At 45.1% G+C, this 13,962-nt stretch overlaps 1 protein-coding gene across 2 annotated transcripts in view; it reads right to left on the reverse strand.

The window, feature by feature from the left end:
* LOC106808652 (prospero homeobox protein 1-like) overlaps nucleotides 1-13,962 on the reverse strand; it is an 86,903-nt gene continuing 72,941 nt past the window's right edge. The window contains exons 5-6 of one of the 2 annotated variants that reach the window (XM_014811460.1): nucleotides 6,867-7,014; nucleotides 1-1,506 (exon numbers count right to left, since the gene is read on the reverse strand). In XM_014811460.1, the coding sequence (XP_014666946.1) occupies nucleotides 1,327-1,506; nucleotides 6,867-7,014 (328 nt within the window). In that variant the 3' untranslated portion in view covers nucleotides 1-1,326. Of the gene's footprint in view, nucleotides 1,507-6,863; nucleotides 7,015-13,962 lie in introns of both variants that reach the window. The other variant, XM_014811459.1, reaches the window with a different exon arrangement.

Raw genomic sequence — 13,962 nt, forward strand, 5'->3', positions numbered from 1 at the left:
CACACACACACACACACTCACTCACGCACGCACGCACACGCATACAAATATATATATATTATATATTTGCGTAATACTAACTATACATTACACAGAGCAAGACAATATTACTTGTATATGGCCAGCCCTTATCAAACCTATGTGCGACGCTGTCACGCAATGAACCACGCGTAGCTATAACAGTCGGCCCTCTGGCCATTAATAAAGGCCTGAACTGATCTGGGGAAAAATACTAGCATCATTGCCTTGATATGCGAGAATGGAACCGTCTCATGACAGCAACACACACACGTTTGCGGCCAGCAAACGCACACACATTAAACAAGTCAAGTCGTAACATCAGAAAAAATAGTTAAGAATACTTAACAAACACGTGTACAATTAGTGAATGCTTATTTCCTTTTTACACAAATAATGTTTTCACTTAAGACTTTCTGAAGATTTCAGTCACAAAATATAAACGGCTACATAGGTTACAATAATGAACGTGTAAATAAGACACATCTTGTGTCGCTGCTTCTGGAATCGTATATGCCCCTAAATTCCCATCATTTCATTCCAGCAGAATGACCATAAGTGTGATGAATTCGATCAACCAGTTATCAGTGGTTGTCTAAAGCACTCAGGCCATCAGATATACTTTGGTATTACGCATATTTACGGCTACATATAACAGTACGATCGTGTGTGGAAACATTGTTACGCCGACCAGCAAAGACAATCGATCTGTATACACACATATTTCAACGAAAGCACTGACGTTGCAATTTACATTCGGCGGCCATTTTTTTCCAGTTGTTTGTGGGGCGAGACGTACCACCGTCACGTTGAGAACAAAAGGCGGGGGCACGCCAACGATGAACGCGCTAAGCACCTTCAGCAGCGTTCTGCACCTGCCGTGCGGGGAAGATGCACGCTGGTCGTTATAGCAGCCAACACCTGCACCGGTGAGAGGAGAGCGAGGCCTCGGCGACACCGCTGCAGGGCACATCCCTGTAGTCACGCACCGGACCGACTCAGCCATGCAAGCAGAGTGGGGCAAGCCGCATCTAAACATCACCATCTGTTGTACGCGGGCATTGTCGGCACGCCGATTTTTAGCCGTCATCTCCAGCTAGCTTTTCTACGGTAGGAACTCACGTGTATCCACCCCCACCCCCCACCCTTCCACACACACGCGCACACGCGCGCACGTACGCACACCGTCACAAACTCCGCCCAAAGTCGGGAATTTCCTGGAACAGGTGTTGACTTGCAGCCGGGAAATGAGAACTTGATATGGCTTCATTAACCAAATTGCAGAGAACAACCGAGAAATTTCCATCATTACTCCAGCTGTTCGAGAAAGTTCGGGGACATAAAGTACTCCGGAATGTTGTCGTCCATGCGAGCGATAACCTTATAGATCTGCTTCTTCCACGATTGCTCCGTATCCTTGCCTGAGATTACCGACCTGAAGAATTCCCGCATCGTTAGCTCGGTGGCCTTTCTGAAGCTATCAGGCACCTGCAGAGTAGAGGAAGCAGTGGTTATAATATAAACAGTAGCCACACATGCATAACGACAGCCATCTTTAATTTCTCGCCAGATAACACCTTCTTCAACAGTAATATAAGGGCAACTTGTAAACAATATACAAGTCGCAATGCAATATTACCCATCTAGTACATGAAATAGACGCACGCATTTCGCGGTGCTAACCAATCGTTCGTGATAAGAAAGGATAGACATAAATTGTCTATTATTTAGTCGGTGATGACTTTTAACTCAGGCAACCAACGCTACAAGTCTCATCTCTAATTAACCGCCATTCAGCAAGATGGCTTTCTCTCAAGGAGATTTAATGCTGCCTCTAGTGATTAGATATGTGCCCTTAATTATCAAACGTCGGCAAACAACACCTGCTAACATGACAGAAAGATGTAACAAGCCCTTGGCAATTTCTGTACAGTGAAGGATGGATTCTTATTTCAAATAATGCCAACCATACGGAAGGCATTTCAGAGCAGATTGTATGCGTAATTGCATTTATATGTCATCCCTGAAGTATCAAAGCTGAAGAAACATGTCTGCAATGATTAGCAACGAAAATTAATGCCTGTTGCGATTTAGAGAAGCGATTATTCATGTGAATTCTCCAGGAAATTCAATTTATATTCCGAGAAAAATATAATAGGCACGCCAGCCTTCTGGATCCGCTGTGCTGACACCGCATAAAACAAACAAGAGAAATCTTATGCGTGGATCAGGGTTTGCTGTCGGTATTAACATGTTTACTAATCGCTATTAAAGGTTCACGAGATACCAGAGAAGCACGATGGCCATCCGTGTGACATTCTCCTACGGACCTTTCAGATGTGACAAGACCAGGAGTGTATAATATAGACCGATACAATAACATTCCATTCCATGTACACGCGCGCGCGCATACAGATAGACACACAAGTAGCCACACCCGCACGCACACCTACTGAATAAAGTCAGTCTATCTAAGTGTGTATGCGTGCGTGCGTATAAGGTCTCTCTCTCTCTCTCTCTCTCCCTCGCTCTCTGTCTTCTCTCTTTCCCCTTCATATATATATAACTATATATATATAAAGATGAAATCACATCCTATAGCGAGTATTGACCTTTCAAAGTCGCACAGAAGGAACTGAGTATAGCGCGAGCTGAATATTGGCAGACTACGCGGGTCGAGCAGCAGCGGGGGGCGGATGAAGTAAGCGTTCGGCGCGCACACTGACAATTAGATGCGGAGATCAGCGGGTAATTAGGCGGTGAATCTGCCCGGCCGATTGGTCGCGCCACGCAGACATTTAACCTGTTGACAGGAAATCGCCAGGTTCCTGGGTGCGGAGGTTATAACATGTGACAGGCGCATGCCGAGACAACTTCGGCCAGCAGTAGAAATCCATTTAGGATGACAACAGCGCCGAGCGTGGCTAAGTGCGTGGGATAATTCCCTAATACGGCTTGGCTGATACTTGTCACTCATCGTTTCTCTCCTGGAGGTCTTCCCGGAGAGATCGATAGACGGGGCACGGCAGCACGGGCAAATCCCGCGTCGAGCAAACCCGATTGCGCTCTAGCATAGAGCACCGCCGATAAATATCATCGTACAACTTAAGTGTCGGGTAATTTTTCTTAATGTGTTAAATTGATAGAATGTAATAGGCTTAGCCGGAGCGAGCCATTTATCATCTGTCAGTGCCGACCCTGCTGAGAAGTTTTATTGTATCACACGCGCAGATAATTGCTGCAGGCCACCACTACTTACGAACGCCCGTGCGCGCGGGTGCGCCATAAAATGTTCGCATTTCGCAGAAATATCAACAGTCTTCGCCGGCCGTGGCTAAACACCGGTGGGCAAACATCATCGCTGGCACGAAAAAACGATTTCTCGCCGAACGACAAAGAAGGTCGCGCTGAATCCGCGCGAACGCTGAACAAACAGCGAAAACAATCAGTGAGCCGTGGCTATAAAACGATCTCATATTAATAGCACCTTTCCCTATTCGCCAGCCATCTCATCAGGCGCCGCGATCACATACCAGTCTCTCAAGGACACTAAGTAAATCAGCGGCAATTAGGCTTTATTGGCGATATAATGCGCCAAATGTTATTAGTCCGATTCCATTAGGATCTCGAGCAAGTCCACATATAAAACTTTTAAGAGTTGCCATAACGAATCAATTAAGCAAATGCATATTAAATTTAGGTATTAAAGTTAATTGGAGCAAATGCCTTGAGACGAGAATAACCAGCGCGGTTAAGTCAAGCGTCATTGCCAACTCATGCAACGGCAGTCTCTCGGGCGCGCATCTATCGTGCAGAACCGCCATTACCGATCTGATATTAAATTCTCGCTAGCACGCGTCGCAGTTACGAACGCGGACGCCGCCTCGCACACACGCATTCATGCACGCACACATCTCACGCAGTCATCTACACTCACGCATGCGCATGCACGCAAGCAGACGCACGCACGCACGCACGCACGCGCATGCACGCACGCACCGCAGCATCTCATCCCCCTCACTGTCCGCATTGCCGCCGCCGGCACAAAAACTTTTATGCTAATCTCAGCGGAATAGCTTAAAACTTTATGCAACATTAATTTCGTGTTACGGGTTAAATATGCTTTATTCGCCGTCTCCACACTTATCAATCATACGCAATAAGGCATCTAGGTAATTTCATATTTTCCTACATAAACCATCCCAGGAGGACCACGCCTTTAGCAAGCAGTGCGCCGAGCGCAAAAAAATCATCCTCAACAAAGTCAAAAGCTAAGTGATTTCTGAAGGCAACTAGGGAATATAGGCACCGACATGCTAAGCATAGATAAATTACTCCACACAAAGGCACAGGCAATTACAGTTATTAAACTTGAGAGACAAAAATAATAGCTGCCACAATAAAATAACACTGAAATTAATAACATCTCAAAACAAGCAATAAAGGAAATGAGGTTTATTCAAAATAGTGTTTGTTCTTGTCTGTTACGCGGTCAGACTGGCCATGTGTGGTGACAGATATCATAAAACCGCCAACTTTAATGGCCACTTCAGATGAAAAAGAAAAACGCTGATCGTGATCCCTATAATGCAGTTTACATGTCACAAGCGAAACAAATTTATGAGACAGTCACATAAATTCCACGCGTTTAAATTATTAGAAGATTCGTTCTTTTTTTCCCGTCTAAAAAGCGGTACAAAATAGAACAAATGCTCGCGAACCGCTTTGTAAGCACGCGCCTGCTTTTATGTCTGACCGCAACTAATATCATGATCATATACGTAATAACTAAAGAGTAAAAAACTAGTTTGATATTTTAGCATAAAAGTTCATGCGCACATCAAACCAGCATGTTAGCTTAGCGATGATGAATAAACTGCGGCGACTGGACGCAAACGTTGTAAAGTTTCTTCAATTTAGTGTAACGCGAGCGTGACTGCGGCGATGTGCGCTATCCATCCGCCAGTCCGTCAGTTCATCCGTCTATCCGTCAGTCCGTCCGCCAGTCCGTGCATCCGTCAGTCCATCTCTCTATCCGTCAGTCCATCCGTCCGTCAGTTCGTACATCCGTCAGTCCATCCGTCCGTCAGTCCGTGCATCCGTCAGTCCATCCGTCCGTCAGTCCGTGCATCCGATAGTCCATCCATTCGTCTTTTCCTACGTCTATTAATCAGGTTGTCTGCCTATCTTTAGGTCTGCCTGTCAGTCTGTCCGTCTGTCAAACAGTCAGTCTATCTGTCTATTTGCCCTTACCATCGCATAACCACACGCCGACAGACGCGCACGCGCGTGTGTGCGCCCGCGCTCATGCACACACATGAACTGACGACCGCACTAATTCACACACGCACACATGCGTGTACGCACGTACACAGACAACCACGCGTACATATAATCGTTTACTCTTTATCCATTAAGCAGACCGTCAGTGAAAAGATCCTCTGAGACTATGCCTATATAACCTGTGCCGCTTTTGGTCCAGTCAATGCACACACGACATAAACTGTTAGTAGTTAGTAATCGAATGCGATTGAAATTGCTAGCAAGCTTATGTCATCAAAATTTAATGCCCGTTCAGCAATTATGAGAAACAGAAAAGGAAACGCATAAAAGAATATATGGAAAATGAATGTAATATGTTGGTTACGAAGGGTGTTACCATGAATAAGTTTCGCTTTCTAGTATTGTTACTGAAGTAAACCATGCGTGGTTTCACGATTGCGTAATAATTTACAGAGCAGCTACAATTAAGAAATTTTATAAGAACACTACGGCAATACCGTAGCTAAAAAAATGATTGCTGCATGTTCGTTTGCGCATTTATTTAGTAAAACTATTATACGAATGCGGGAACAGATCTTTGCATCTAATTTGTGAATGTGAAAGGCCACGCCTTTTAGGTAGAATCGCCATTACGAGTAATAATGGAACTGTAAATATAACGACGGTTTCCTGTGCATAATATACAACGTAATATCGTAAAAGGAACATGAACAAGACGCGCAAAAATGTAAAATAGTTATGAGTTAGTTACTAATAATAATAATAAATGGTAAAAAGGTAATGCCGAGTTCGCATATAAAAGAAAAATAACCGGAACCCACAATAGCTGCTGCTAACACAGCGGAGCGAGTGTAATGTTAGAATACCACGGTGCACGCTGTCGAATATTAAAAAGAAACACTCTTAGGTCGTTCGGACCGAAACGTCCAAAAACAATATTAGCTATGACAACAACAACAAAATGATAATGAAACACACCCAATTGCCAAAAAAATCAAAATCAAAATCAAAATCAAATCAATCTGACGGTGTACAGCAGCGGAGGAGAGACTACGCTAGAATCCCCGAGTGAAGACCGAAGGAAGTCATTAGCTAGAAATATGTTGGTGATAAAGAAATATTATTTCTGGTAAATAAATCCGAAATTATACGTGTGTGTGTGTGTGTGTGTGTGTGTGTGTGTGTGCGTGTGTGCGTGCGTGCGTGCGTGCGTGTGTGTGTGTGTGTGTGTGTGTGTGTGGTGTGTGTGTCGTGCGTGCGTGCGTGCGTGCGTGCGTGCGTGCGTGCGTGCGTGTGTGTGTGCGTGTGCGTGCGCGTGCGCGTGCGCGTGCGTGTGCTTGTGCGTGAGCGTGTGCTTGTGTGTGAACAGTAGAGAAGTTTGCTGGCAAATGATAATGGTTAGAAAACGGCTTTTCCCAAAAACACATTACAAATCTAACATGGCTGCAAACAAGGCGTGAAGTAGATAACGGTGAACAGGGACAATAATGCAATCGCATTAATTCGCCAGTGCGCAATGTAGGGTATAACGTCTGCGTGAATCTTGCTACTGCTGTACTTACTACCTCTATGTGATTGTTGCGGTTGTAATGCAGGTTGAGGACACGGAACAACTCCGAGTCTCTGGTCACGGCCGTAAGCTCCTCGATAGTCTTGACACCTTCGCTGATCGACTGCCGAGCATACTTCTCCATCTGAATGTAGAAGAACTCCCTGCAAGAGAAAGCAAACGTTTCAATGTACGACATGCTTACGTAGGCAACATGTTTGACTCGTCATGTTGGGTGATTTTATACGCCATTCATGCTAACTAGCAACACCATTTTTTGATCGTTTTTAACAGCCGCACGTACCCCGCGATTCGTACAGGAAAATTTCTATAAGATTTTATATAACACTAATTTTGGACATGATTAGTAACGTCGTAAGAATTCATGCGGCACAAGTATGTAACCATAGTATTGTGTCCGTTGTCTATTTCTGCAAGATTCTCAACCCCATTTCCCCGTATACCGATAAGATTGTCGTTTTTGACATCGTTCGCTTGTGAACAATTCGCATTCGTACATGTGCATTGTAGACGAAGATACATTTTTCTTTTGGGCAAACCAAACATGTCGGACGCCATGCGCGCTATCGTGATCATGTAACCCGTGAAAGGTCGATTAAAAGGCTGCTTGACTCTTCCGTTTATTCTATTTTCTGATGGCGTGCTCTGTGCCTTCAAGCTTGCTCTTTTTCTTTCGTAAAATTTCGCGTCGGCACACGAAATGCAAGCGGAGCTTTTAGTAGGAAGTTTTACAATTTTAGCTGGCATGACAACCTTTATAACAATCAGTTTGATCATGTCTGTCAGCTACTGAATGACACCCTAAATTTCTATGGGGGCAGAAAAAGCGTTTCCTACGATGCAAAGACACTAAATGCACGAGACGCATTGTGAAGCAGTGACAAGTGACGTGCATTGTCTCTTATCCAATTTTGTTGTTGACATTACTCATTTGCACGTAACATCACAAAGAACAAACCCGCATTTTAATGGAAGGGCACAAAACACAGGCACAACAAAGGTTCATGACATGCAACGTCTCTGTCCTGTGCTCATTTGTGTAGACGTTTGTTGGTATGACGGGGTAATGTGGCACTATATTTGCTCAAGGAATAAGGGAAATTCGTACACAAAAGGCTGGCTGCATAAAAACGGCTTGCATTAGACCTCGCAGAGACCCTGCCATCAATGATATTTACCACCTTTGTGGCACGGAGCAAAAAGATCAATCCGCCACTGCACGCTTGATACAAAACTCGGTGTATCGCTCGCCATGCCAAATGCTTGTCACCACCCATGTAAGGCAGCATTGTGGTCCGACAACACAGCAAGGCAGCCCAAAGTGCAAATTACCAAAAGGTGTTTGGCCAAAAGTGACAAAGGACTAATAGATTAATTGCTCCAGCCATTTGCCATTAAAAGCCCTTTATATATTACTTTCACATTTCGGTGGCAATACGCCTGCTATCTACCATTACGTTCAATTACTCCTCGGCGACACTGAGTATCTGCATTAACCGCAGCATTAAAGGCCATCAACGGGCGCAGTCGAGTGACATCAATGCCCAGGCTTCATCAAAGAACAAGGTGTACCAATAACAAGCACTTTACACAATAAGCCACTTGCCGCGGCGATGCGAGGCGACTATATATGCCACCGACCAGCAGCGGGAGGGAGCGGCCATGACAGCGGCCATCCTCGCGGACAGATCCCCGCCCCAGCTCCCCGTTCACACCGAGGCAGTAGGATTACTCACGTCGTCTAGCTTTGCATAACTGATCAGCGACGGAATTAAGGAATTGGTGCGCGACATTGCCTGCTAGGCAGCAGCGTGTCAGTGAACAATTCTAGCCGCGCAGACGAAGATCAACAGTGACCATGGAAACGCGACCAATTCAAGAACAAATAGCAATTCAATGAAGTACATTAAAGATGTCGTATCTAAGCACAAGCGACTAATAACTAACTGCAATTAATCAACGAACACGGTCGAGTGATTTAAAAGTACCAACGAAGAGCTGTTATATTGTGCACCATCATCCATCCACATAATGCTCGTACGGCACTAAGTCATCGGTAGAAGCTAGATTATGAATACAGAGGACATCCAAACAGGCCCGCATGTATGCTGTTCGTTGCATGCTTCTCGCTCGTTGTGCTCGCTAGTCGTTCACAACAGATGCTTTCATGTCGTGCACATAGACGCGCTTGGCAAAATGTTGCTTTGCGCCATGAGAAAGCAACACGTTTTTCAGCCACCGACATGCACCTTGTTAAAAATTCATGCCAGCGCTAAAAAGAGTCTGGCTTCCTTGGAATTGAGGGCGCATTCTAAATCCCCAACAGCACGCGCACGCATAGTATCTCTCGGTCCACAAGCTGAAGTCACCGCACAATAACAACGGTGCACGGCAATCGAAATACGAAATGGCGAAATTATAATAGGCAGGGAATTAAATATTCAGAAACTAATTTATTTCTGTATCGAGAATATCACGCCGTAAGAAATAAATGCGCGAGATGACACCTCGCGAGGATTTTAAATATTTTATAACCATTTGCAGGAAACTGCTGCAAATGCTGCTTTTATGCACACAAACAACGACAGACACCCACAATAGCGAAGTCAGCATTCTTTACAAAAGAACGCAGCAACATTAAGACCTACGTTTTGAATTTGATAACGCGGAAATGCAGGCATGTTTCGAGGCATAGTGATGGAAATCGCGTTCTTTGTAGAAAAGAAATCACGGCATTATGCAGAACGGCAGATGCCACCGGGACCAGATGCAAAATACAGGTAATGGATTTCATTCTCCTGAAAGCATTACACCAGAAAATGAATAGCAGTTACTCCTAAATGATGAGGGGCTAGAAGAATGTGCAAGTATTCGACGTTTTTTATTTCCTCTCACGACAAAATTCCTCCATTAGCTTTCGCTGCAGATATTATAACTGAAAACATTTTTTTATCTGAAACGGCATCGGATTATTCCATCAGCGATGGCCGCGTTTCGCACGTTAGCGACAGCTCTCTGTGAGATGATGGTCTCCACACATAACCACCCTACCCTAGACCACGCGTAGGTGTACGCGTGCGAGCACGTATACCGAACGGCTGGTAAGGGAATTCACCTGAGACCAGACAGTAATGATCAAAGGCTATCATAGACAAATTAAACATCGCCCGGTGTTGACACATGTCACCCTGTATAATAACGCAGCGCTACAAGCTGCGGACCAGTATTGTGTGCCTGCTCCGTTGCATTTCCTAATGAAGAAGATAATGCGCACATCATGTGATAGTCACCGCACACAACTCGCGCTAATGCTCATCCATAGACATTTATTACGCTGGCAGGCTGACCAATAGCTGAATTCCCCAGCGGGCAGGAAATGATGTTTGTAAGAATGCGCCTGTCCGTACCATATCACCTACACACGCTACCTGAGCGTGAAGCGCGGCAGGTATTGCGTGAGCATAGATAATGTCACCAGCTAGCATGTTTAATATTTCAGCGTGCGTAGTGACAACCGACAATGTCCACCTTAATTTAGCGGCAATTAGATGGAAGTAGTGGCCTTACTACTTCCTGGCAGCGATCACTTTGACAGGACCCAGTCCCGCGGGTGACAACCATATGACAACAGCCAACGTAAAGCTTCAAACAGGGCACACTTGGGAATCGGCTGACAGTTGTATCATTCATACACATAATGGACTGACAGCATAATCAATTGTGAGACACTCACTTTGTAAAGTGTTCAATGTCGTCGGCTGAGGGTGGGGTGCAGGAGGGTGTGTGGACGCGCGGTGTATGGGGCTGAGGGTGGGGTGCAGGAGGGTGTGTGCACGCGCGGTGTACGGGGTACATCTGACATCCACTATTGATCCGTATAGCCGTCAAACAAGATTCTAGGCACTTCTAATATCTATCCTCGCGTATATGCGCACGGAATTACATTTGCCACTTCGTGCAATAATATCAACGGTAACTGTAATGTAGAGGGAAAATATTCACAAATAAAGACGATAGTAGGCCTACAGCGTACTTGTAAAAAACATTGAAGACTGGATATGGATTTTTGATGCCTGTGTCTGATAGCTTGAGACACGTAAGCAAATAATAACGAATTAGTATTTCAACAGAAATAATTATAATGTGTTTTAATGTGAACTCCTGATTATATTGCAGTTTTTGGTCACACCACCTGAACAAATGCACGTGCGATTGCACACTGGCATTATTAGTTCCTGACGATTGTATATAAACCCTGTTATGTCAGCACCCGTGAAATATAATGAATGTCCGTTTTTAGGTCATTAATATCAATATTGCCGCAGTGCCTCACCGAGCTATCTTCAATCGTTATAGCTGTCAAGCTAATTAAGAAATCACAGGAGAGATGATAATGCACCTACACAATTAAAAAAAATGCATAATTAAAACTACAGCAACACACACGCGCGCGCACGCACGCACGCACGCACGCACGCACGCACGCACGCACACACACACACATACATGTATATGTATATGTATATGTATATGTATATGTATATATATATATATATATATATATATATGGGTTAACTCCACACTGACCATATTAGGTAATGTGAACATAACATTAGCTGATTAGGTATAAAGCAAAAAACAAAATGATATTATCTATACATAGCGAGAGAACCAAGGTACGAAGAAACACTACCGAGGCAGGTTGCACTATGGCGTCGCCACGTAACAAACGATGATCCATCGACAAAAATGACCTGATGCTAACTAACTTCGCATCGCCGACGCTAGCGCTGCACGGGCATATAATTAGCAATGCGCTACATTCGTGCCTGACGAGATACGTCATGCATTTAAGACAAATTAATACATTATTAAGTACGGTTCTAAGTGATTATACCTAAAATAAATTGCCCTGGGGTGATAAATTTAATATTTCATAGAACGAGCACAATTAGCGTTACCAGCCGAGCATCCCCAGAAGACTAACCGATTCAATGTTTCATTTTTCTCGGCACCAACCGACCAGGTGCGGGCGCACCGCTTGGCCAGACCTTCAATTGCCTACTATGAATAGTGAGTGACTCAGAGATGTGGGCTGCTGCTAGGTAGGTAGGTAGGTACCCTTATGGCTTAGGAAACAAAACAGAGAGTTATTATTAACAGGAGTGTAATCTATTCAGCAAAGATAAGAGCCGGCGATGGCATTATGATTCAAGCAGGTGCACTTGGTCTGCTACTGCTGCTGCTGCTACTGCTATTATCCTAAACGTCGTTGATCGCCATGCAGCGCATCGCGTTGCAACGCTCGTCTCGCGATTGTGTGCTCTGCACATCTTCCCTCCCCCTCCCCCCTCCGCGCCAACACCCCTCCTCCTCCAGCGCACACCTCCCTGCCACCGGCGGCTCAATAATTCAGCACCCTCCATGTCAGATCCATCATAGTTTTATGACGTTCTACGTAGGCTTGCGTCGCTTGTCGGCGATAGGGCTGGCGAAATAAAAAGCATGGCGTGACAGAGATGTCATTACGGTCCCACGATGCACCCTCAACAATTGATCAGCAATAAAACCTCGTTTAAATCGTTAAGTGCAATATTTTATCCGGCAGCCGAACATCAGACTCTGCTGCTGGGTCCTGCGGGACGCTGGCTCTCCACGCTTGGTGACCGCCGAGTTCTTGCGCGCCATAAATGAATAATAATTCCAGCCCAAAAATACACGAGTTAATTCATAAACTGACTCAGCCTCGGCCATTACCTTAATTGGTAATCTTTTAACATTTGCCTGCTTTCGGATTCGTGCCAGCGAATGCGGGCCTCTCTCAAAGATCGAGCCTGCGTTTTGTCGCCATTTGGGAATTAGATGTATTGCTTTGCGCTAAAAACTACCAAGGACTAGTTTGTATTCCATTTGCACGGCTTCATTCTTGATGCCTTCACAATGGGGAGACGCTTTTGCGCGCGCATATCTCGCAAGCTAGTATCGCTTGATCCAGCCAGCATACGTGCATGCCGTCCTCATTCAAGATTTCATCCAGATTAGTCGAATAGAAAAGTCAAACGCGAACGTTTAGAAAGTGGCGGCATTACCTGACCTAAATGATTAAATGAGCCCATTCTAAATGAGAAAACTGCAGACCTAATCTACGATTCAGCTCATTTTATTTTTCTACTTTTCGTGATCCAATACTTCAAAGCGCTATGCGATCGCTCCGGCATGTTATGAACAGAACCGTGCTATTTTGATCATTACGCGGTTTCACTTACAACACTTCTTCCTCTTTACTCTACAACAGCGAACCTGAATATTTGGCTTCTTTGCTCTACGATAAAGCGTTTCCCTTTGTCAGAACAGGAAACTAGGTACGAAATACTGACCAGAATATGTTTTGCGTACAGCTTATGCGTAACGCTCAGGTAGGAAATAAAACAGCGAGCAATATTTCACAATGGGGGGAGGAGAGAGAGCAGTAGCGTCGTTGTAGCTCATATAGAGCGACATGTAAGGTAACTGCCGTAGTATACAATGTACACACAGTAGGCAGCACTATTACCGCAAGAAGTCAGAGCAATTGCGACAAAGTGCAGTCATTTAAACGCCTAACATCAGATACCCAATAAGTGGCATTCCTTTCACCTTGGATGTCACGGAAAATTGCCCGCCATTCACACCATCTTCCATCAGAAATGCAATAAAGGCGTCGGCAAGTAGCGGTCCTTGCGCCTCGGCGTGTGTACGCGCAAATCGGCGTAATGTGTCTGCCAAACGTCGGCAATAAGTAGCAGATCGCAACTTGGGATGTCACGGAAAATTGTCTGTAATGCGCCGTCTCTCAACCGACCCGGCGTTAACGGCAGAAGCAGACGATATCTAACGTGTGTATGTGTGTGGACGCGGGAAGCGCGGTGCGCGGGCTGTGCACTGCCGTTGCACTGCACGTGTACGACGAGCAACACCTGACAATGAACTATTTCGTGTCACCGCGTGTCGAAAAACTGTCCATCGTCTCTCTCTCTCTCTCTCTCTCTCTCTCTCTCTCTCTCTCTCTCTCTCTCTCTCTCTCCCTGTCTATCTCTCTCGCTCTCTCTCTC

This window comes from Priapulus caudatus, unplaced genomic scaffold, assembly GCF_000485595.1.
Source record: "Priapulus caudatus unplaced genomic scaffold, Priapulus_caudatus-5.0.1 Scaffold292, whole genome shotgun sequence".
Classification (NCBI taxonomy): domain Eukaryota; kingdom Metazoa; phylum Priapulida; class Priapulimorpha; order Priapulimorphida; family Priapulidae; genus Priapulus; species Priapulus caudatus.